This window comes from Ambystoma mexicanum, chromosome 4p (assembly GCF_040938575.1).
Source record: "Ambystoma mexicanum isolate Mex_15411 chromosome 4p, UKY_AmexF1_1, whole genome shotgun sequence".
Lineage (NCBI taxonomy): Eukaryota > Metazoa > Chordata > Amphibia > Caudata > Ambystomatidae > Ambystoma > Ambystoma mexicanum.
The window spans coordinates 179577381-179603008 of record NC_090927.1 but is presented as its reverse complement, the minus strand read 5'-3'; the positions used below and the strand labels follow the sequence as shown (position 1 = coordinate 179603008).

General features: G+C 44.4%; 1 protein-coding gene across 4 annotated transcripts in view; it reads right to left on the bottom strand.

The window, feature by feature from the left end:
- The window catches only part of LOC138453113 (uncharacterized), a 547753-nt gene that overhangs the window by 80881 nt on the left and 441244 nt on the right, over nucleotides 1-25628 (bottom strand). For all 4 annotated transcript variants that reach the window (XM_069605645.1, XM_069605646.1, XM_069605643.1 and 1 more), the window contains one exon: nucleotides 19848-20332. In XM_069605645.1, the coding sequence (XP_069461746.1) occupies nucleotides 19848-20326 (479 nt within the window). In that variant the 5' untranslated portion in view covers nucleotides 20327-20332. The remainder of the gene's footprint in view (nucleotides 1-19847; nucleotides 20333-25628) is intronic.

Here is a 25628-nt window from a genome sequence, read left to right as displayed (position 1 = left end):
GGCGCATCCTCGGGGCTGAAATTGGACAGGTTTTTTGGGCGTTGAGGCCCACCAAGAAGGGGGGAGTGGGCATCTTCCTTAATCGGAGAATCCAGAACCATGGGTTTGGAGGAGGGCAGATGGGAGGGCCCTCGTGGTCTCTGGGACCATGGAGGGAGTTATTTATTTATTTATTTATTTAAGTTTATAAAGTGCATGTTACTGGCCCGGAGGCATAATAGCGCTAACAGGACATACAGCATATAATCATGACAGATTAAAAAAACAGAGAATAAGTCTGGGAAAGGGTGGACAACACTCAAGCCAAACCTGACTGGGGCGCTGTAGTTGGACTATTGTTCAACCAAACAATGTGTTTTCAAATCCCTCTTGAAAGTAGAGAACGATTGGCACAACCTCAAATCTAGAGGCAAAGCATTCCAGCTCTTAAGGGCCGCATAGCCGAATGATCTCTGGTTGACCGCTACAAGTTAGGGCCATGGCGTGTTGAGTAGCCCAGTATTGTTCAATCTTATAGGCATTTGTGTGAAATACACAAGAGGCGGAAAGTCACTCTACTGGCTATAGGTTCAGGTGACCCTTGCCATGGTATATTGCCTGAACACGAGACCGTCCTAGTTTCTATCTGGAGTCATGGGAGAGATACTTACCCGAATGGGGGCACTCCGCTTGCTTTGGGGGGGATTTTAAATGTGGGTCAGGGCCAATCGGGAGGTGGAGAAACACAAACAGAGGGGTTGATTGATGTGTGGAGGCAGTGCCACCCAGCCACAAGAGGTTTTACCTTCTTCTCCCGAGTCCACGTGTCCCGAATGAGGATTGATTACTGGTACGTGCATCATCAGCATATCCAGAGAGTAACCACCAGTGAACTCATTCCTATCAGTTGGTCAGACCATGACATGGTTGACATGGTTATATTGCTGACAGGCCTCAGACCTAAAGAATCCCTGTGTCACTGCAATTACATGTTACTTAAGGACCTGGTATTCCCCAAAAAAGAAATGAGAGGGGCGATTGAGGACTACTTTAGCTACAACGACACTGAGGAGGTTGACCTGGAAACGGTCTGGGAGGCATCTAAAGCCACCAGGAGAGGCCTCCTGATAAGGGAGGGTGCCGCCAAGAAGAGGGTGAGGATCCAACGGGTGGAGAAGTTGAGGGGGGAGATCCGCAGGTTTGGAAGCTGGGGAATTGGAGAGGGGAAGAGGGACAAAGACAGACTGAGAATGGCAAGAGAGAAATTACGGGAGTTGAAGGAATTGGAGGTGGGGAAGGTGGTCTTGGGCCTACAGTTTCTTAAACAGAGATATTATGAGAAGGAAGACAAGGTGGACACTTTGTTGGCGTCGAGGATCTGGAAGCAGAAGGCACAGGACGCCCAAGGACGTCTTTTAAGGAGCCTGTCTGGACCTGTCGGGGTCCTGGAGGGATCGGAGGACCACCCCCTGTTCTGCCAACATCATCTACCTCGGAGCATACAAAGATGGCTTCTGCAATCGCCCAGCCTCTGGTCGCCCAGCCTGCCCAATGGCTCCAGTCCACCTATTGCCTCGCTGCCTCCATTTCCCCAATGATCTGGATGAGTTAGGCGTCTGTAGGGAGTCGTAATTCTGCCATGAAAGGTAAGCCCTGCAATCAGTTCTCAGCACATGCATCGGCTACTAGCATGACAGTAACTTTGCATTTTCAGCAGCATGGCTCTGCCGCCGATACCACCCTGACTTTAATCACTCTACAAAAACATACCCTCAGGCTGCAGCAGATGTAACACGCTGCCCACGCACAATATTTGTTATCTGTCAATTGACCTAACGTGACTATCTTACCTTATTGTGACCCTGAACTCTGCATCTGACCCACCTGCGCTGTACTTGGATGTCGCTGTAATCAAGCACAGTTGTAAACCCTGCTGACCACCCTTTATCCACCCTCTCAGCCTCGTGAGTTATGTGGCATACTTACCTGTCCTCAACCACCATCTTTGAATTATCATTCAGCCCTGTGCTGCTTTTGTATTTTGCCTGACTGTAACTACAGTTTTTTGACTTATCATTCAGACCTATTGGCAGACTATGCTGATCTTGTATTGCACCTAACTGTAACTATACCTGCATATTTGAAGTAGCCCCCTGTACCATGAGGCGTGGCTTTGCTAGACTTAGCACATATCTGATTGACAATGTATATCCGTTGTTGCCCCCGTACCATGAGGCGTGGCATGACAGACTATGCACATACCTGATTGACCATGAGGCATGACTGTGTCAATTTATGCTTCACAAGAACTACCTGTACACTGCACCCCATATGCTTGGGCTTGCACATTGAAGAATGATATGATATGATATGGCATTTATAACATGCATATACACAAGGGTTTAAAGGCAAAACGAGGCAAGGGAGGGGGAACAAAGGGAAGACAGAGACAACGATCTTACTAGGCCAGGTGACATTGAGATGGTGCAAGGGGAGGGGAAAGGGGAAAAGTGCAAGGGGAGGGGGCAGTGCAGTACAGAGGATAACAGTAAAATAAATACAAAAAACCCCAATGAATACAATAAATAAGAAGTGCAGCAGGGTGATGGCAAGTGCCGGGTAAGTGCAGACATCAAGTGTCAGGTGCTTGTAGGGGGCTGTAGGGATATACAAATGTTTAACTTCGCAATTACTGTGACTAGCGCCATGAAGCCTGAGGACTTGGCACTGCTATAAATGTAAAAATTAATAAAGAATGAACATTTGAATAAAATAAAATATACCACAAACCAATTTAGTACCATGCAAATGACATAACATATAAATCTGCCTGTTTGGCCCTTCCCAAGTTTATCGTCAGCAATCTTCCAAACACTGTATAAAGCGATCATTAAAGCTATGTGACCCGAATTTATACAATAAATCCAGAAATCAGGTTCACCTAGGCTGGACAATGAAGCGACAAAGTGACACAAACTTTTCTCATAGGTCCTAGCCCATTGGTTACAGCCAGTCATTACATGATGCACAGTTTCTTGTACACCCAACCTTAGAAAAGTACGCATCTCTCTCGGCACACCTAGATGAAGACCAGTTACAGATAAGACCGCAAGTTGGTCAAGCCTTAACAGTAGATAAAAGCGTCTTATTCGAACATCAGGACATTTTATCGGATATTGCTGAGTGGACATGAAGTTATAATTCAGCTGATAATGTTTTTGATACCTTTTTAGGCTTTCAAGATTTTCAAGTTTTCAATCCAGTCCCATGCCTTCACTTTTTCTTTTGTAAAATCTTCCTTCAATGTCAAATATTCTAATGTCAGGTGTGGTAACCAATTAATACTTTTAACAAAAAGCCAAGGATAATTTTACTCCAGCATTTACACTGGTATTTCCTGGTTCTTTTTTATGTCCTGGCCCAAAAGTGTGAGCTGTGGGCATTGTGGAGTTTTCCATGCCTTTAATAGAAGCAATCCTCTTCACCAAAAAACCTCAGACCTTAGCGCAAACAAACCTAATTCCAATTGAATAAGCTCGATAGGCAGCAATCAGGGATGGCCTAGAAGAGATTGCCAGAATCTCCCTTCAGTTTATTGATCCACTACAAGTCTTCCATAGAAATCGCCTCTAAAAGATATAATACTGCTTGGCAGATGATTTGTTTGTAAAGCTTCAATATTCAGGCAAATATATACCCAAATGTATTATATGCAAATCTTTTCATAAGGTGGGTTTGAATTATGGCTTCATGAATTTTCCCTCCCTCATTGTCTTATATTTACCCGTGTCCATTTCTAGTCCAACGTATTTGTAAGTAGGGACTTTTTCTATCACTCCCCCTGTTAATCTTAAGGTTGGGGTTATTCCACACTTACCATTCCTCATGAACCTAGTCTTGTTGTAGTTCATAAGAAGAACATTCTCCTCTCGGTAAGACACCAGGACAATGGCTGCCCTTCTCAGACCTACAGAAGAGTGATCAAATATTATAATATCATCTGCGTAGGACAGCCAATCGACACAGGTATTCCCGATTTTCAGAGGGTATCGCTGGACCCCAGACAAGGTCCCAGGCAATTCAGATAAATAAAGGATGAACAGCAGCAGGGCCAGCACGCAACCTTGATTAACCCCATGTCCAGTGGGGATGGGTAGCGTTCTGGCACCACTGCCGTCCAACTGTACTGACACCTGGGTTTGTTCACGTAACCGTCTAATGCCCACCAAAAGCCACCCCCACATACAGAGTAAGCGTAGGTTCTCCCATAACCTTACTCTGTCCGCCGTATCGAATGCTGCCCGGAAACCTACAAATAGTATATTCAACGGGGGCATATCTTTTCACCAATATGTCATACAATAATAGGTTGTGGGTGGTTGATGAAACTGGACTAAAGCCAGTTTGAAAAGGACTCAAAATGTTATGTGCCCTCACCCATTCTTGCAATGATTTTAATATTAATGTTGCAAAACATTTTCCAGTGACATCTAGCATTTATAACAAATGATAGTTGGTAGGGTTAGTACGGGCGCTCTTTTTATAGATTGGAATTAGAATAGAGAGACACCAAGATTTAGGAATCTGCCCAGATAGACAAAACTTGTCAAACAGTATTTTAAGTAAGGCTGCCCACTGTACAGGATTTTCTTTTAAAACAACCTTAGCAAGACCATTTGGGTATGGGGCAGGGGGACATTTAAGTTAAGTTATACAATTCATCAAATCATCCTCATCATATGTCAACCCAAAAGGAATATAATGCATTAACTGAGTTGGAGCCTGTACATTCTTGCATTTAAAGGTCTTTTCGATATATAAGGTCCAGCCATTAACAAAAATAGGATTAACAGAGTATTTTTTGCAATTTCCTTTATATGCACCTAGGGCCTCCCAGATCTTCCTAATATTCCCAACAGCCAGGGCTTTGAGATCATTTTGCCATTGTGCATTTTTCAGGAAAAAGTGGTGCCTTTTGAGCCAGTTAGTATATTTATTTTTTGCTTGTCTAATTGAAATGCGGTGCGACTTCTCATCTTTTGCTGTATGGCGTATGGCCCTGATCTTCAATCTCAGGGAGAGTTTGGCTTTCCTGATGTTGATGGCAATCTTTTTAGCACATTGGGAATTTTTAATTTGGAATGCCACAGATAAGTTTACACCGGCAAACCTAGATGTTAATTGTGCAATCCATATTTCAATCTCATCAGGTCTTTTACAGCTCAGCTCACTTAATTCCAAGGGATCGATTTTTCCCATATATTGGCACATACGGCACACATTTCTTTCCAACCAACTGATTCTATTTTTAGAATTGTTCACCTGTACCCTACCCAAAAACTCCCTGCAAATACTTGCTCTAACCAAATCAAGGGAGAGCTTAATTACACAGTGATCATTATTAACATTAGGGCAAAGGGCCATACCTCTTACAGCATAGGTTAGTTCCAACGATTAACATACCTAATCAATGGTCAGTCTTTTAGATCCAGAGTACCAGGTATAACCACCCGGTAAATCCCCTAGAGGGCGCCCATTAAGCATTATAAGGTCACACTAAGAAAGAAACCCAGCCCATCGTTGTGCAGACCTGTTAGTATGTTCCTGCAGCAATTTAGAGTCACATGAAACCCATTTGTTAGCATTGATCTTACTAAGACTCTTACAATTATCATTTAAGTCACCAGCTAATATTAAATAATCAGCACTGGATGTCCACCACCTTAGAATGAATTCTGTAACAGTAGCAAATATTCGATCAGTGTTTTTTTCTCCCTGGGGGTAGGGCTTATAGATATTTATAAGAGGAATTCTGTGTTCACTGTTTAGAATATTCAGGCGTATTTCAACTGCAAAGATGTTATTTTCTCCCTGAGTGGGCCGACCTCTCCTCCTCCCTTCTGGCCTCAACCACTCAACTCCTCCTCCTTGGTGACCTCAACATTCACCTCGATTCTCACTGTCCCTCATCGCTGCTCTTTCGCAACCTCTGCGATACCCTCTCCCTCTCTATCCTCCCCTCTGCCCCGACGCACTCTGCAGGACACACACCTGATGTCTTGATCTCCCCTGGCCACCCCCTCTCTATTCCTCTGACCACTCCTCTCTCCTGGAGTGACCACTGCGTCCTCTCCTCCCTTCTCTCACTCTCTTCTCCCCAAGCCAACCACACCTCAACACTTCCACTTACCTTCTCGGACATCCGACCTATGAAGCGTGTGTCAGCTGAGGCTTTCGCTGCCACCTTCTCTCCCCCTCCATCTCCCCTGGCTGACTCACACCCCGACACAACCCTTTCCATTCTCTACTCTTCCGTCTCTGATACTCTTGATGCTCTTGCCCCTGTCATGAGGATCCGCTTGAAGTCCAAAGCCAAGTGCAATTCCTGGTATGATTCCGACCTAGCTACACTTAAACGTAAGTGTAGGGCGGCTGAGAGGAAATGGAGGTCTTCTTGCTCATCCTCTGACAAACTGGCCTGTTGCCTGCTGCAAAGGCAATACCGACTCTCTGTCCACATTAAGAAGAGAGCCCACATTCAAGCCCGTGTCTCTGCAGCATCCAACAACTCGGCCGAACTCTTTAAAATCTGCAAGGAGCTTGCCAACCCTGCAGCAGTCTCCTCCCCTCCTCTTGCCTCCCAGGCTCTCTGCAATGCCCTTGCTTCTTATCTCTAAAACCCAGGACATCCTGTCCACCCTCGCCTCCCCTCCCAGTCTGTGCTTGGAGACCTCCCTTTAAGCACCCCCCCACTATCCTTCTCTTCCTTTCCTATTTTCTCCCCTGACAAAGTCGTTAGACAAGTCCGATCTATGAAAGCCTCGTCAAAACTGGTTCATCCCTGTTCCTCCAAAACCATCAAGGACCACAATGACACCCTCGCTCCTGCCCTTGCTGATTTTTGCAACCACTCGTTTGCCTCAGGATCCTTCCCCTCCCCTCTGAAGCACTCCCTTGTGCATCCTCTTCTCAAGAAACCCACAGCTGATCCTTCCTGTCCGGCAAACTATCGCCCAATTTCCATTACCCACTTTCTGGGCAAATTCCTGGAAAAGCTGGCCATCTCTCAGCTTCACCTTCATTCAGATTCTGTTGGTTGTCTCCATGACCGCCAGTCTGGCTTCAGAGTGGCCAGAAGCACGGAAACTGCTCTCCTCAATATCCGTGAAGATCTGCTCTCCAACCTTGATTCTAACATTCCCTCTGTCCTCATCCTTCTGGATCTCTCTTCTGCCTTCGACACGGTCAACGACACCATCCTGCTCAACCGTCTCCATGATAATCTGGGTATCACTGATCAGGCTCTGGCCTGGCTGACCTTTTTCCTCTGTGATCGACCCTCCCAGGACCAATTGGGGTCTTTCCTATCATCTATCTTCCTCTCCACCTGTGGTGTTCCCCAGGGGCTAACCTCTCACCCTGGCTTTTCAACCAATACCTGGCAACTCTCGCTCACTGCATTGCCATTTTCGGCTCAAATTTCCAGTGCTACACTGATGACACTCAACTCATTTTCCGGCTGCCCTCGGCCATCTCCTCTCCCTCTCTCATCTCTGCCTAACTGCCATTCAAAATTGGTGTGCTGCCAATGATCTTTGTCTGAATGCCAGCAAGACGGAGATCCTCCTCATCGGCACACCATCTCTATCCTTTTCCCTCACTCTATGGCCGGCCTCCCTTGGCCCTCCTCCTACCCCTACCTGCGAGGCTAAGAACCTTGGCGTCATCTTTGACTCCACACTTTCCTTCTCGGCCCATATCTCTGATGTCTCTAAAAAGTCAAACTTCCAACTGCACCTCCTCAGAGGTATTCTGCCTTTCCTCTCCTTCCCCCAGAAGCTCATGGTATCCCAAGCTCTGGTTCTCTCTAGCTTGGACTATTGTAACAGCCTCTTTCTAAATCTACCTGCCTCTACTCTCCGCCCTCTACAACTTATCCAGAACAGGACTGCAAGACTTGTCCTTGGCCTCAAGCAATGGGATTGTATCTCTCCAGCTTTGAAATCTCTCCATTGGCTCCCAGTGGATGCAAGGATTAAATTCAAAACCCTCTGCATTGTCCACAAGACTTTCTGGGTCCAAAATACCTTCAGCTATCCCTCCGCAAATACCTCCCCTCTCAAGCTCTTCGCTCCTCTACCTCTAGCTCCTTCAGGGTCAGTCGTTTTTCAAAGAAACGAGCTGAGGGTAGATCTCTATCTTCGGCTGGGGCCTCCCTCTGGAACAGCCTCCCTGCCACTCTAAAACTTGAGGAGAACCATCTCCGGTTCCGGAAGCACCTCAAAACCTTCCTCTTTGCTTCTGCCTTCGCTCCCCTTCTCCCCTGCTGATCTGCTCTCTTGGCACTGTGCACCTGGCCACCCTCTGTCCCCTGGGCCCAGGTACCTGCTCACCCTGCCACCTTCCTACACTGCCTCCTGGCCACCCCTTGCACTGGGGACTAAATCTGTACCCATACAGCCCCCCCCCCCATTTTTCTTCTTTTTCTGCACTTATTCAAACTTACCCAGTCTGCTGCCTTAAACACAGCACTTACCACTTGCTGGCTGCACTACCACAGTTTTCCTCAATGTTCTATTTATTTTATTTATCTGCGCTCCTGAGCTTCTTCACTTTCCACTCTCCCCTTCCATGCACTTTTTCCCTTTTCCCTTTCCCATGCACTTGCGCATTCTCAATGTCACTGGGCCTAGTAAGATCGTTTTTATGTTCTGCTGTGTTCTCCCCTGCTCCCCTCCCTTGCCTAGTCGCGCTCTGAAACACTGGTGTACGAGCGCGATACAAATAAAATATCATATCATATCATATTACTCATGGGACATCTCAGCTACCTCGTGCAAATAGCGTTTTTAATGCCGATTACTAGGCCACAAAATGTCCTCCCCAAAGGACCTTTCTATGCCTTCTTTTGGAAGACAGAGAAACCTTCGACTAGCAAGTCTCCAGTCGTCCAGGATTCCTAAAATAGGAAGATTGTTGAGGATTGTAATAGGGGCAGTGAACCAGTATGAGCCAGCAAATGAGTGAACCCACGTGAATTCAACGATAGTAGTTCGATTCGCTCTTGATTCATAAGCACTTTCAGGGGCAGTTGGGTAATCCACTTCCTGCCCTGAATGTCACATAGCCTCTGACTTTCCATAAGGACCAGACTTTTTATTTGTATTCAACCGGGGACTAGTCTTCGACCTATAGTACTGTGTATGTGCCAAATGCTTCTGTTCCACTTCTTTCATTAGAAAGTCCAGTTTTAAAAAGTGAGCTTTGTGACCTCTGAACATGTCCGCCACCTCCTTCGAAATGCAATGGACATGAGATGAGCATGTTGTAGACTTTTTCATAATTTATTTATTTATTTTACATTTGTAGAGCACACCAAACCCACGGGCATCTTGGCCCTGAGGACATACAGGCAAAAAACATAAAAAAGACAAAAATAAGTACAGCATAAAACATAGAATATGGTCAGATCGGAGATGAGCTAGGTGGCGATCTGCTGCTGTGAGGATGTATGAAGCGTTGTTCTCACCCGAGTGGACTATGCATCTTGTTTGAATAGCCATGTTTTGAGGTTTTTGCGGAAGGACCAATAGGAAGGGTCTGATGTTAACAACGGGGGAAGGGTGCTCCAGTATTTTGCAGCCACCACTGGGAAGCAGCGACACCTTTTTTTGTCCTTTGAATTTAGTTATGGAGAGGCGGTGCATACACAATCTCGACAAAATCAAAGTCCGCTGTGCCAAGGACTCTAAGGGAAGGAATTTGTTGTAATATGTTTAGAAGCACCGCCCTATTGATCACATTTTCGCTTTTAGTCCACTATACACCAGCCAGAGATATGACGGGGGGCAAGTGGATGTTATCACTTTCTTGCACCGCTTTATCCACTTTATCCTCCAAGACCCTATTCTGCCGTCTTTCAGGCTGCTTAACCAGTGGTTCAAGTGCAGAGCATTGTTCAATTACTGACTCAGATGAAATGTCCAACTCAGTGATGTCACTCTAAGAGACCTTCATTGGTTTTTTGTTGATCCTGAATCAACCATCCAGTAAGTGAGCCCACTTTCTTCGCCTCCACCCTCTTTCTCTTATGATTTCTCTTTAATCGAGCTCTAAGACTCCCAATTTGACTTTGCTGAACTTTCAAAGAACGCTGCTGTTTGAGATAAAAACTCTGAGTTATTGGTGTCCATGATTTTAGTTTGAGATTCTGTTTGTATCTCTGTCAATTTGGTGACTTTTGGAGCCTCCGGCACAGTGACCCGACAGAAGATCTTCACTTGGTTATAGCATTTTGAATTCAAATTTTGCTAAAGCAGTCCCAATCAGGGCCATTTCCTCATTCAAATGGCCACACAATTTCAGTAGATTTTCTGACGCAAATTTCATGGTAAATATTTCCGACATCATATCCAGAGATGACTTGTGAGTCATATTTGCACTCACGTTTGACTCTTCTACATACTAAGGGTAAAGTACTGGGCACACACTTAATCTGGGCACTGTAGTCTAATCCAAAAGAGATATTAAGTCTTCATTATGTGTGTCACTCGGAATAGATGTTACTTGAGCGCGAGGGGACCACTGCGGTGGTGATAGTGCGCGGTACAAATGTCTTTTAACATTAACATTAACATTAACTTAATCAGTCATGGCATAAGATAAGGATGGGCAAAGCATTCCCTGGTGTCACACAAAACCACTAATGAGAATAAAATGGGCAGTGTGGTATGGTGGCCAATGGGAGGGGGGAATAATGTGCTGAAGGGTTGATGGGGTATGAACAAAGCTTGGCAGCCAAGGTGAATGGAAGATGTAAGGCAATATGGGGAAAATAAGTACATGCATTGACCTGATTAAATGAAAAACAGCAACCAGTTGACATAAAGAGCTTTACACAATTCGCTCTGTGTTTCAGGTCCAGTGGTTCTATAGATCTCGGGACTAATACTGGCTGTGCCAAGATGATGAGGAGTGCAGCGCTGATGCAGGGGACAGCGGCTATCATGGACGTTTGGTGGGCCTGTGAATCAAAGTCCTATGCCCAGCTTCCACCTGATTGGAGAGGGATCTGTGCAATAGTCACTTTGAGCAACCCTGCCCCGGTAGTGCCTGCAAACAGCAGTGCTGTGTAACTTGGGCTACAGAAGAGAGTGGCACAGCAAAGTGAGAAGAAAAAAAAAGCTAAGCAGAAAGAGGAGAGAGAGCAACGATTGGTCCAGAAAGAGTGCTGAAAATGTGGCCGCTATCCCTGACGAATTTAAGTTGTCCTCCAAGGCTGCCACTTTCTTTACATCCCTGTTGCTTCCAGGTGTACAGGCTGCAGCCAATGTGAAGTGGCTTCAAGATTACACGTTATGAGCTGCTGCAATTGGCCAATTCTACAGCAAAAGGCTTAAATGCAATAAAGGATGAGTTGAGGGCACTATGTTTGGTGGCTCTCCAAAATCGTTATGTTCTTGACCTTCTAACTGCCATAGAAGGTGGAGTATGTGCCAAGTTTGAGAGCAGATCTTGCACCGTAATACCCGATGTAGAGGCTTCAAATGGATCATTGAAAGCAGCTATAAGGGAAATACAGACAAAAATGACAAATTAAGCTAATGAAGTGCAGTCAAGTAACTGGGGTGTGGTGTGTCCTGTGCTTGGTTAAGGAGCTTGGGTGGGGCTCTCATCATGGTTCACAGGGGGGCCCCCATATTTTGTGCTATGCCACTTCCTGGCCTCTGCTCCCATGCACACATTCAAGTGTGATGTGAATGGTTGAGAGGGGCCGCAAACTCAACCAGGACCCTGCTCTGGTGCAACACTGTTTAAGAAAATGAGCATTGGACACAGAGTCTCAGAAGCGAGAGAGCCATGGAGTAACCCACCCCTCCTCATTGAAACTCCTTCAAGGAAAGGGCTTTATGTAAGCTTCATTCAATGGCCGGTCCAGGGTGAGGGGGGGGTCATTGAATAACGTACATCACACATAGAGCTCTGAAAATCGTAGATGCATTGAACCCACGCTTGAGGGAAGTGCAGACCGCCCTCCTCCCCACACCTCACACCATTAAAAAAGATTGAAAAAGAGTCATGTATAAAAGCCTAGGACATTAAGATGTTATGTTCGGCTCTGGTTTGAGGGGGACAGCATGTGGCTGCTTGTCAAATAATTTAAAGATAAATGCACACTGAGACAGATGGCCTCAGCTTACACCCGCACAATAAGTTTCTTCTGGTAGCTGACTCATTTATAACCAGGGAATTCTGTTGCTACTAAATCCTGCTTAATTATTTAATTTTCAGGCCTTGCTCGTGTAGCATTTTGCTCCTGGGTAAACAGACAGCGCACGCCTCCCAGGTCAGTGATTTTCTGTCTTGTTTAACACATCAATGCCAAAAATAATGAGTACTTCTGTGTCCGATCTATAGATGTTTCATACACTAGCTGTAACCTGCATTAGAGATTTTGGTTAACCTGTTGCAAGTACTTCATTATGGATGGTTTACATATAGGCTCCATGTCGAATCTGGAGAATGACATTCCCCAATTGTGTGATCGTGGACAAATCTCGCCTCCCTCTGTGCTTCGTTACTTATATCTGGCTGAAATGAGAGCACCTGGAAACACAGGTGTTAGACACATCTGAAGGTTGCGTGCCATCACTTCCTGTGGTGTCACTTGGGGGTAGGGTCAAATGGCATCACTTCCTGTGATATCATCGGAGGTCAAGGGCCATGTGATGTCACTTCCGATACCCCCGGCATTTTGGTGAAATGACATCCCTGCCACGTGGTTCGTTCAATGCGCCTGTAAAGCACTGTAATGGGGGCCAACCCACCCCATTCATTTACGACCTCTTCACCACACGGCCTGGGACTTTGGCTATCTCCAACCCACTGAGTCTGGGTGGGCCGCATACCTTCCAGGCCATGCTGCCTGGTCTAGGCATCTATGCTCAACCAGGTCTCACATGCAGCCTGGAGTGCATTTCCTCTTCGTCCAGCCTGTCTGGTCCTGGGGAAGATCAAGATGTTTCTCAGGCCAGTTTTTGATTATGTGCCTCCCCGCACATGCAGGTATGGCAATCTTCCGGCAATCTTCATCTGGTCTGGCCCTTGGGCGTGCCGTCAGCTCCCGAGGCTGGGGCTCAGGCTTCCCACCAGGCTGTTTCTGGCATATGCAACCCGGCTTGCTGGTTAATTAAAGCCAGGCAGGGCCGCTCAAGCTTGCTGCACTCAGGGAGCCCTTCTTCAGTGTCTCCCACATTTTTCTCCTAACTCTCATTGACCGTTATTTTTTACTTTCCTTCTTCTTTCAGGGTACTCTCCTGTAACGCTAGTTTACTTCCCCAGCCGAGGAAATGACCTGTCCTTTCTTTGCCATGTTAAAGGTCACCCCTAGAAAGGGTCTAAATGGTTCAGTCCCATGAAAACAGATAAATCCCAGTATAGCACTGAAACACATACACATTAAATAAAGTATTGTTCCCACCTCTGATTTTTCTGTTTTAATTTACCTTTTCTTTCCCTAATGGGTTGGGCCTTGTAACCCTCCTGGCATGGCCCTAATAGGGCCAGGGGTAACATTGATCTAAGTGAAGATGCCCCTGCAAGGACTGGTCAGAGAATATGTGTCCCCATTGAACTTTCAAGAATGGACTAAACCAGGCTTTCCAACAAGGGAAATCAAACTAAAAAACCAAAGCCTTTCAAAAGGAGCTGAGAATTACCTTAAGAACACACAATGATGGGTAGTTACAAGTGGCACCACGAGGTGTGTGCTTGAGTGGGTAACAAGAAAGGAGGCCCACAATCTAGTGGCCTTCTCCAACTAGTCCTCAAATTCAAACTATCCTGAGCTCTCAGGCTGCCTAGCGGTTTGGATTTTAACTTGGTCGTACACATGAGGATTCAACTACCAAGGATACTGAATGGTAAAAGAATGTATCCTATAAAATAGGGACTGTTTTATGTACTTATTAGAAGTGTTTATCACTATACAGGGTGTGTTGTAGTATTTAGATAGCTAGTAAGTCAGCAGATTTGTACATGGTACAGTTCTTTGAACTGTTTTGGTGTAAGGTATAGTCTTAGTTTATAGGCTCCACTGCATTGTCCTTTTTAAGCAAATGAATAAGTGTTTATAAAGTTCTGTTTTTTCGCAGAGGAGTACATAGCACTCCGTTTTTTAACTATATGAAGTGTGTGCATATATGCTAAAAAATTGTTTTTGATACAATAAAATATTACAATTGATTATTACATTCAGATGTTGAGTAATTGTTTTCTAAGTGGAGTTTTTCTCATCCTGAGGGGGGTGATAACATAGAGACCACAAGATGCTCTAGTTTAGAAGCTGTCGCAAGCCTTTATGAGGGAATGAATCTTGGGGTCATTTAAATTTTCCCTATGTCTTTCTTTTGTTAATTGGTGGTTTTAACTTGGTCACACCTTGAGGTAGCATGATTCCATATATCAACATATGGCCAAGTTGTAAAGGCGACCATGAGAGGGTAAATTCCCAAAAATGCTTAGTCTGAAACTCAAATGACTGGTGGGCAGATCGAAGCTACCATTAAGAGTTCAAAGCAAAGAAGAACACGGAAGGAACATGGAAGATGCCAGGTTCATTAAACGTGACATTAAGTTTGAAATTTGTAAAGTAAGCAGACATTTCAAAAATAAATATATACTGGAAGTAAAGGTAAGAGCCTTTATTTTCACATTAGTACCCAGCGAGTGTCATTGAGCTTGTTACAAGCAAGCTCATTGGCCCTGGCTGCATTTATTTGTTTTGATCGAGTTGAGAAACGGTCACAGCACTGTTTCTCAACTTGAGAAAAATTGCAATTAGTACCCTGGCACGACGTGCTGGGGTACTAATGGCAATATGACCCTCGAAGGGGCGCCATTACCAGTTGGGTTATGCCCTTGAGGCTCTATTAAAGCCCTCGATTCTCTCAGGCTTCTAACTGACCGGTAATGTCCCCCCTCCTTGGGTCATATTGCCTAATTAGTACTCGGCAAGGGAGGGGTCGCGGCCTCCGAGCCAAAGGGGAGGCTCAGAACGTGGCCGATACCAGATGGTAATCCCGCTACCCTGAGCCTCCTCAGGGCTGGCGGCCACCATCTCCCCTTGCTGGGGAATTAGGTAAGTGCTTCTAACCCCCCTATCCCCCTTGCCCATCCATCCCTCCCCCCACACTTACCTGCTTTTCAGGAGTGGACGGGTTGGAAACACTTCTGTCTCCAGCATGTCCGCTCCTGATCTGTGACAGGCCGCCATGGAAAGGAAGAATGGACTACACGTAGTCCCTTCTCGCCTTTCCATGGCAGCCTTTTTTTTGTTTACTTTATTCCTTTTTATTTGAATGGCCACCATGGAAAGAGAGCAGGGACTACGTGTAGTCCCTTCTCCGTTTCCATGGTGGCCATTTTGTTTGTTTACTTTTTTTATTATTTTCAATGGCCGCCATGGAAAGGGACAACAGAGTTTGCTTTCCCTTCCCCGGCGGGCATTTTTGAACTTTTTGAACGCCAGAGCATTTCGCAAAAGAAAACAAATGCTTTTAGTACCCCGGTTCTATGGGCGGGGTACTAATAGCAATGAGCCCCTTGCATGGGGGACACTACCACTTCAGGGACTGTAACTATGGGCCTCAGGGAATTACCTGAAGTGGTAATGCCCCTCTGCTCAGGGTTTATTGCTTAAGTATCACTCACATAAATTAAATTATAGCGTGAGCATTGTCATCTGGCACTTTACTGGAGCTTTGTTACATTGTTCTCCTTGATCATATGTATAGATTGATTGTAATTATCCAATTATGTTGGCTCCTTAAGTAAATGCAATCAAAGTCATCTTGATATTTTTATTTGAGTGGTAATGTCCTAAAAAGCAAAGGGTATGTAAAGAAAATACATGATGTGCAGAATTTACATTAATGGTTAAGAAAGGGAAATACTACTCATTTGATGTTTGGGCATTTGGGTTCTGAGTAAGTCTTGTCTAGTTGCCATAAGTATAGCAAATGCAGAGGCTTGATTTACTCAGCAATATATTTACGAGCTAAGTGTGGAGGAACTGGTAAGGCCGATAAAGAAAGGGTATAGCGTTTGACAAATAATCATGGTCAGAGCTCTCTAATTTAGAGGAATATTTAAAGTAACATTGTGGCAAAACAGCTCTGCAGTTTCAAATTTACCTCTGTTGCTGATCGCAGAAAGTGCATGGATGCTACTGATGCTGCGGATGGTCCAGGTGCCATGTTTATCTTAAAATGGCTGTTTTTATTTAGGTAGCGTTGACATCGACGCGTCGTAATTAGGTGTGATGACGTCATACGTACGTGATAGTCAACCATTTTGTATGCAATTTCCAAAGCGGTTTAAGTTACGGTGTTGACGGGATCACAAATTATGTTTTAAAATGCAAAACAAAACAAAAGAAGTTTCCTTAATTATTTCTCGTGAAAAAAGATCCTAATTTGTGCTAAATGTTTGTGTTTGCTATGGTGAAAAACCAAACATATATAGAGAGGATATATGCGTGATGCCAGCATGTTTGAAATTTGACATGATTAAGTCACGTACAGAAAAATGTTAACCTTCATGATAATTCTGAAAAAATAGATCTCTTTGAAGTCCCTATATTATAGTCGTAAGCGGTAAGTACCCCTGGAGATAAGGTCAGAAAACGAGTGCTGGGCATTGGATCTAAAATATCTAAAGAACAAATGTATATATGGCCATTGATAAATATGATCTAATCATACTGAAGCCAGTGGTTAATTTTTTAGATGAAGATGGTGGTCTCTCAAAGTGTCCACAGAGGAAATGATAATGTCAGGGAACGAATGGCATAAGGTGCAGTGGGGATGGATGTATGGAGTACTGCGCTATTGAAATGTATATCCAATGCAGTCAAAGGTTCTGAATCGAGGTTATAGTGTTGTCCTGGTATCGATAAGGGTGGAGATTAATGTGTATCAATTTTATGAATCCATAAGTATAGAAAGGGATGCCAATTTGTAAGAAATGCAACAGTTCTTGGTCTGAATGCGGGGTCCCACAAGGCTCCTGTGTCTCCCCCATTCTGTATAACATATTTACAAAGCCACTCTTTGACCGATTGGACCGTCTGGGTGTCACCTACACGAACTACGCAGATGACACCAGATACTCCTCACCATCATAGGCAATTACCACACAGACGTCACCCGGATCAACAAAATATTCTCTATCATTCAGGCATGGATGGCCTCGCACGGCTTCTGCCTAAATGATAAGAAGACGGAGCTCCTCCTTGTCGGCTCTCCCGGCAACCTGTCCAAACTCAATCCCAACTATAACAACATCTCTATCGATGGTCATACTATCCCTATTGCCAAAAGTGTGAAAACCCTCAGCTTTTATCTCGATGCCAACTCCAGCCTTTACAAACATACTAACATGATTGCCTCTGCCACCGCCTACACCAGCAAGCTTATTAGGGCCAGTAGACCCTTCTTATCCACCAACAGCTGCCTCACACTTGTCAGAGCCCTCATACAGTCTAAACTGGACTATTGCAATATTCTGTACCTAGGTGCTAACCAAACCATGATTAACAAACTACAGGTACTTCAAAATAATGCTCTTCGCGCAGCACTCAACATTCCCAGGTGAGAGCACATTTCCAACACTAGGAAATCGCACAAATGGCTCTCCATTCGACAAAAAATTGACTTGAAAACCATCTGCCTCACGTACAAGGCTTTAAACCACCTAGCCGCTCCCTATCTCACTAACAGGTTTACCATGAAACCTGCCACAAGGACCACCAGATCCTCCAACACTCTATGCTTAACAGTGCCCAGATTCTCATTAAAAAGTGTGGGAGGAACCAGCTTCACTGTACTTGCCTCCCAACTCTGGAACACCTTACCCCTCAGCATTAAAACTATTGAATCCTTCCCGATCTTTAGGAAACATGTTATCGGCTGGCTCTTGAACAAAGAGCAACACCCTAGTTAGGAAGTCTCACCTCCCTTTACTTAACCTTGCCCGCGAAAGTTGCTAACTGCTGTATCTTGAATGTCTGTAAAAATTTCTATTTTGGAACTGTATATATCACAATTTGTAACCATCTTCTTTAAGCGCCCTTCTACCCTTGGGTCTGGAGCGCTATACAAATAAATAAAACAAACAAACAAACAAACTTTTTTCAATTTCTAAATGCCCGTTTTTTAAATTTGTTTGCTATCTTACTTTTTATGATAACATGACAGCTGAACAAATAAAATATCGATGGGATGATAGAATAAGGTCGAGTGGGGAGGAGATGTCTATGTGAGAGCACTTTGACCGCCTCTTCTGATCCAAACAGAAAGGCTACAGGCAGATCTGAACCACCACCCCCAGACTTTGACTCATCCCTCATCCATTGAAAGGGCTATTGGAATCATTGGGAATGGCCATTGCCCAGTCAGTCTGGGGTGAAGTGCTTAAACATAGGGTGAGCTGCGGTCAACATTAAATGGCAGGAGGGTGACCATTTATCTAAAGCGTGTAACCTCTCCAACCACTTCATGAACTGTAATCTGGCCCTTTGAATACTAGGAAAATGTTGCATTTGGGCAAGAGCACTCATCTGAAATGACAGATGTGAAGGTCAGTTATAGAAGTGCAAGCTGGCCATTTAAGTGCTATGACTATGATTCAAAGAAACTGTCTCTGATACATGGTTGACTCTGGATATTCCTTGCCTCAGGGCCACAGAATGTGTGCAAAACTTATGAATGCAATTAACGTCCATGGTGCTTCCGCTGAAAGGTACAAACTCAGAGACGCTACGATACTTGTTTTGTGACACCTTGAATATAGCTATTTTGACCACCTGCATCTGGATACAGTTGAGTCTGTCTTGGAGCGCGGTATAAATAATCAAAATCAAAATCAAACATCATCATGCACCGCCAGCTTCATTACTGTGAATGGAGAGACCTTGCAAAGCAATTCACAGGCGTATGACCCTTTAATTCACCTGCAGCGCCCCCTATTGTTTACTTGCACATTACATACTCGACCAAGTGAACACTTACCTATCTTACCCCTCTCTTTCCTAACCTCAAATATGCCAAGTCTCTCTCGGAAAAGGAGAGCGCAAAAAAGGGAAAAAGAGAAAGGTTACAGGTAGATGTACTTATTGGAATAGCCGTTAGTATCAAGGGGACAGAAGCCGGCAGGCCAGTGTTCGAAACGTACTGAACACACAAGACATTTCAAGGCATGTTTTCAAAACATGATTAGCAGAGTTTGCTAATCAAGATATTTTTGATTAGCAAACACACCTATTTGATTAGCAATGCTGTACTAATAGTTTTAATGTCACCATAGGTTACTTGTACCCAAGATATAAAATTAGCAATATTTATGTGTCCCACTGAAGTAAGACATTAGTGAGAGGAATCTGTAAAGTCCTAAGGTTTGATGCATGAATGGCCACTGGTTTGCAATAATTTGAAAAAGAAAGACCTTTTCTTGGCCAGCACTCCCACACAGGTCTTTGGTGCTTTTAAGAGTAGAGGAGATGATTACTGTTGCACTCTCTCTCCATTAACCCCTTTGAACTTGCAGTTAACAGAAAAAAAAGAGGGCGGAAAGAGCCTTGAGGGCAAGAAGGGAATGCTGGGTGAGCTGTGCTTTCATTGAACAGGTTAATTTAAATAGCTAGATTTGCTACACAAGTGTCAATTTAATTAGCAAACCTACAGAACTGCAGAGAAAATTGCTATGCACACTGCTTATTTTATGCCTTGCATCTTTTCTGGCTTACGTCCAGAAACACTTCCCACATTTGCATGACAAATATTAGATACTAGCCAATGAGGTGTGCTTACTTCTTTTTCTCCTCTCCAACGTCAGGAAGGTCGTCCACCATCTTTGTGTGAAACTCATTCAACACCTTATTGAAGGTGCCATGGAATTCCTGGTTGTCCTCTTTGGTGCCTTTGATGGACTCTACAATGGCCTCCTGGTAGCTCAGGTCCCCCGTCTCTGCGTGTGTGGTGTACTGTAGGCTCTGCAGGATCCGCGTGGTGTCCTTGAGGAGGTCATTAAGGTAATCCAGATCTTCCTTGGACGCGGCTGGTAACCTCGCACTTCCACAGGATTCCGGACGTGCAGGGGTAAAAAAGGTCAGACCACAGTGGTCTGGATCATGGACCTCGTTCTTAAACTCCTGGGCGCTGTCCTTCATTTCTTCTAAGGTGGACCCTGATCCAGTGTCCAGCAGCTCATCTTCACCGCTCTGACCTGAGCAGAAGGGTAATATACAGCAAAGGGCCAATGCTAGCCTCAGGGCACAGTGTGACTCCATTGTGATCTGGAGGGGGAAAAAGCATACAATAGAAATTAGTGCTATATCAGCAGTAACTCCAAAGCCAACTGAACTTTGTATTAGCCAACCAATATGGTAAAATTCAAACAGACCAAACAAAGACAGTTCCCGTTATCTGTATTCACCAGTAGGATAACGCCATTACAGATGCATGCATTCCACCGTTCTGGCCATGGGAGACAGGCTAAGAAACATGGGAAAACAAAGAACTATATAGTCGAGCGCTTCTATACATGAAACCAAGAGAGGACTTTGCCAGAGGGCAATGGCAGTACCTACCACTTAATGCCCCGTCTCCTGAGTGTGGAACCTTTTTAATGTGGCTTGTTTCTAGGGCATCCTATTAGGGGGATCAGGACTTCTATTTCAATATTTAGAGAATCTCTCCATACTTATGTATAGAGTAGAACCTTGGGTTTAGCTGGGCACCAGTAACAAGTTCTTAAAACAATAAACAAAGCGATCTATTTGGAACTTGTGCCCAATTATTCGGTATATGACCAATTCGAAGGTATGGTGGACGCAAGGGTAATCCCTTTGGCTCCAATGCATGCTAGAGCATGGGTCTGCAGCCTTTGGCTCACCAGATGTGTTGAACTACATCTCCTGTCAGCTCTTACTAGTGTAATCAATGGTGAGGGAGCATGGGAGTTGTAGTTCAAAACACTTGGAGAGCTTTGGGTTGCTGACCCCTGTGCTAGACCAATGGGTATTCCCACCCTGTAGTAGTAGACTCACCTGACACTAAGAGTGGTCCTGAGAGGCCGCTTGGAATCTGGGAGAGGGCCAGAAACTCCACATGGGCCTTTCCCCTAGCACCAGTTCAATGACTACAATATGTCTTTGCGGGAGAGAGGCTGAACAGCCACTGGGAATGGCAATGGGAATGATCATTTGTTTCTTTGCATGGGAATTGCTCTCGTGGAAATGTGGGAACGTTTCTGAAGGCTGTCACAAATGTAACACTTTCACTGGCAGACCTATTTATGTTTCACCATTGAGTGCGGTTCGTTTTTACAAATGGAAATGGTGTGCATTGTCCATTTCCTTTTTTGCCTGTAGGTCAGATCTTGTGAGAACTGTCCACAGGAGAAGGTGGCATGACAACAGGGATTTCCACAAAGCCAAACATCTATTTCCCTCTAACGTTGTGGGGAACAGTACATATTTTAGTGTCTTTACAAAAAGCGGTAGTGTACTTATGTAACACACCTGAAACAATAAGCAAACGAATTAGAAAACAACAGAAAAGAAGAGAAACAATTGAAGAAAAAGTTAAATGTAGCCAAAATAATATACAGATGCATTCGCTCTATAAAATTATGGCCTAAAGGTGGATGATGTTTTATGTGTGGGTAGACTGTACCTTCTACCCAACTAGTAGCAGGACGGTGGTCCCTAAAGAAGGTGCAGTGAAGAAGGCTCTAAAACAGGGTTGTCCAACTTCAGGGCAGTCATTTGGGGGTCGACAGGGGTCACACTTGCGACCCCTGAGGTCTCCCTTGCTACCCCTAAAAAGAATAGAACAAGAAAGCCAGTCACTGTTTTACAGGCACGGCTACCGCCAGGGTTGTAATGAGGCCCACTGTCTAGGTGAAGGAGAAATCTGAAAACTGGAAGGGTTGAGTTCTCTCTTAAGGACAGCTCTCACAATTTCATGCTTAAACCTCTCAGAGAAGATCAGTTGTATTTGGAAAGTAATCATAAACGAAGCCAATTGGTTCTGCAGTATCAGCTTTGTCATGACGACGTATACAATATAGCTTGACGCGTATGACACAATGTAGTTTACTTTGTAGAGCTGTTCTCTGCTGCCATTCTCTAATGGAAACGAACAGGATGCGTAGGAGGTACATTATGAACCCCAAAATGATCCTACAGGCAGCAAATCTTTTATGCACATCACAGCCATGCAAATATATTTTGGACAGTGGTGTCAGACTTTGAAAGAGCGCTGTTTGCCTACCTGTGTTATGCACTAAAAATTAGTGTCAACAGACAGGGGTTGTCAAAATGGGCGTGTGGGTGATTCAATAACTTTCACCCCATGTGAAATTTGTGCTGTGTGTTCACTTTGCATGTGCACATTGAATGTGACGGTGTTTCACGAGGCGTGTGTGTAGGCAGGGAGAGAAAGGGGCTGGGCAGTGTAGCATTGTGCATCTACAGAAAAACCCACGCGGGGAATAAAGCAGATTTCATTAGAAAAATCTGTGATGGACCCATTCAAACAGTTCCAGAACCATGAACATATTGCAATCACGTTCACTGCCTTATGGCCACTCCTGACACCAGTGCACACACCAAGCACACCCATCACGCTATTAAAGATACAAGTTGGGTTTTCATGAAGGGGTGCCAGACACCGAACCTGGAAAGTGCGCACCCCCTTCAAATCCTCCTTACGACACAGCTCCCAGATGCAGTCCGACAGCTGTGTGTGTATTGCACCTTCCATCTACAAACGAAGGGTCGAAGGTCATGCACTACCATGCACTCACTGCACCCTTACATAAGAAGTGCACACTTTGACAGAAAATGTAGAAACGTTACAAAAAAACGAACAAGGTACTTCAAAAAGTTAAACCGAAATCCAGTGTGTAAAAACGTGGCTTTGTAATGCGTTCAGCTGCAGCATTTGCCACACATTCACCAGTTCATACACCCTTCACTTCATAACACCGCCTTTGCACCACGATGTATACGTCACATCCTTTCGAGCACCTACCATACCAGCTTGCACATTTGCAAGTAAGGCAAAATCATCAGCAACGTAGGACACATTCTTCTTTGTGCTAATCTGTCACTGGGGTAGTATCACTCTGCACCCAGCACATTATGCAGATACTCCATCCCCGGGTAGTATCACTCTGCACCCAGCACATTATGCAGATACTCCATCCCCGGGTAGTATCACTCTGCACCCAGCACATTATGCAGATACTCCATCCCCGGGTAGTATCACTCTGCACCCAGCACATTATGCAGATACTCCATCCCCGGGTAGTATCACTCTGCACCCAGCACATTATGCAGATACTTCATCCCCAGGTGTCTGGGCAGACAGGTATTCTTCAGTCCCTCATAGTAACAGAGCTTCGGTCAGACCCTGGCCTTGATGCTGTGAACATCATACTACCAATCTTATATCAGTGTTTTTTTTTTTTTTTTTTTTTGTTTTTTTATCTCCCTGTTCTGATTTAGGTCGATTTTGCACAAACAAGTAGTGAACATATTTGCGCTGAAACCATATGTTAAACCCATGTTGAACTTTTGAGAATTCGAATGTATGATATTTCATTTTAAATGAAGCTGCAGTCATTCTTTCACTGAAATGAATGACATTTATTAATACTGGCATACTCAAAGGCATGCTGGCACTGCAGGGAATAATACAATTGGGATGTGAATGTGATTACTCTCATTATGTCTGACTGACAGTATATAATGGTAAACTGGAAATTCAGAAATGCGATATAGAAAATGAATGCACAGCCATTTCATATGCGTCTTCACGCTCTTGCGCTCTAGCGCCTTGAAGCGTCTTGTGTGCTAGATGGAGTTACCAATAAAGATCTCGGACCCAAATAACAGGACAGACTCAAAGAATATGGCAAAGTACTACTTTATTATTAGCATAAAATAAAGTAGGGCAATCTGACGAACCACACGCTGCAGTCAACACATTCACAACCACATTTTATTACACAAAGTTTATATACCTCGATGTGTGTAAGCTATGATATCATCCTACGTGGCAAACTGTAAAACTATTGAAGGAAGGGATTGCTTAAGGGAACATATATACCTATAGTATCTATAAGTGTAAGTGACACCATAGGCTGCCTCTTACCTGTTAGGCACACCTCAACCTACCTCTAAATACTTAAAATACTGATTATAGCAAACTCAAAGCAGTGGGTTGGCCTTTGAAACATTATATGACATGTTGCTACATAGACCCTCTGATTGATTGGCATGCTTTCCCAACCTTTCGGCTTGTTCACAGGACTTAAGCATAATACTCCTCAGGTGCCACGAGTAACGACAGACTACTCCCCGCTTTCCCAATTAGTCCTCCGTCTCTCATCGGGCCGGCCCCAAGCCAAGGCTTCTTCTTTGTAATTGACCTTGCATCCTGTTCTTTATTCTGGGGTTTTTAAGGGAGTATGGCTGCACCATTATCCACATCAAGAGCTTAATGAATAGCCCTTGTTTTCGACTTCTGAATCACTTGTGAGGAGACACAAATTTGTTTATTTCAACCTTCTTTTTACTGCTATTTGATTCAGTTGTGCTGGTGTCCTTACTCCTCTCGGCCTCTAGAGACTTGCTCACTCCACCTTGTATAGGCTTTTCGCATCTTTCATTGTTTAATACTTGGCTCTTACAGATGTTTTCCTCTTTACTTAATCTAAGAGAAATATGTCTTAAGTACATGGCTAATCCGTTTAACTCTCCTTGTGCATTGCAATTATTCCTTGAAGCAGAGTCCTTGATCCCAGGCCAATAGACTCCTCTTTATTACTCACAACAGAGCTGTGTTTCCAGTGTCTCCTGACTTTGCAGCCCTAGTTTATCTCTGAGGTAGCTTGATTAGTTTTAAAACAAGTCTGATGTCCCTCTTTCCATCATGGCCACCTTAGCCATGTTCTATTTTCTTCTGCAGCCAGATTCTATATGTCTCATCTACCTTGCGTTTATGGATATATGCATTTATTAGTGAGCAGATTACTTTATCTTCTTCACATATATGATTCCTTCATATTCTCCCCCCTCTGCACTTTCCCCTTCCCTCTCCTTTGCACTTGCGCGTTCCCAATGTCACTGGGCCTAGTAAGATCATTGTTGTGTTCTCCCTTGTTCCCCTCCCTTGCCTCGTCGCACTCTGAAACCCTTGTGTGTGAGCATGATACAAATAAAATATCAATATCTGTATAAATATCAATATTAATTCCTTCATATTCTATTACATGTTTCTCTTGTTACTCCAGTTACACTTGGTCCTTTAAATACGTTCATATCATTTCAGTGCATCTTCGTATGTCTCCTTCATGACGTCACTATGTCCTTGTCAAATTTCACTTATAGCTCTATGATGTCCATTGGTGTGTGCTGACATCCTTCCACCCTTTCAGTACAAGGGTACATTTGGTACGGTTTCTGAGTGCATATCGTCTCTCATACACTAAATGTGGTATTGGGATGCTACCTGGTGTCCCACATAGAGCTCTTCTTCTGCTATTCCAGTATGTCCTATGTGAGGGGGTGAGAGCTAGGG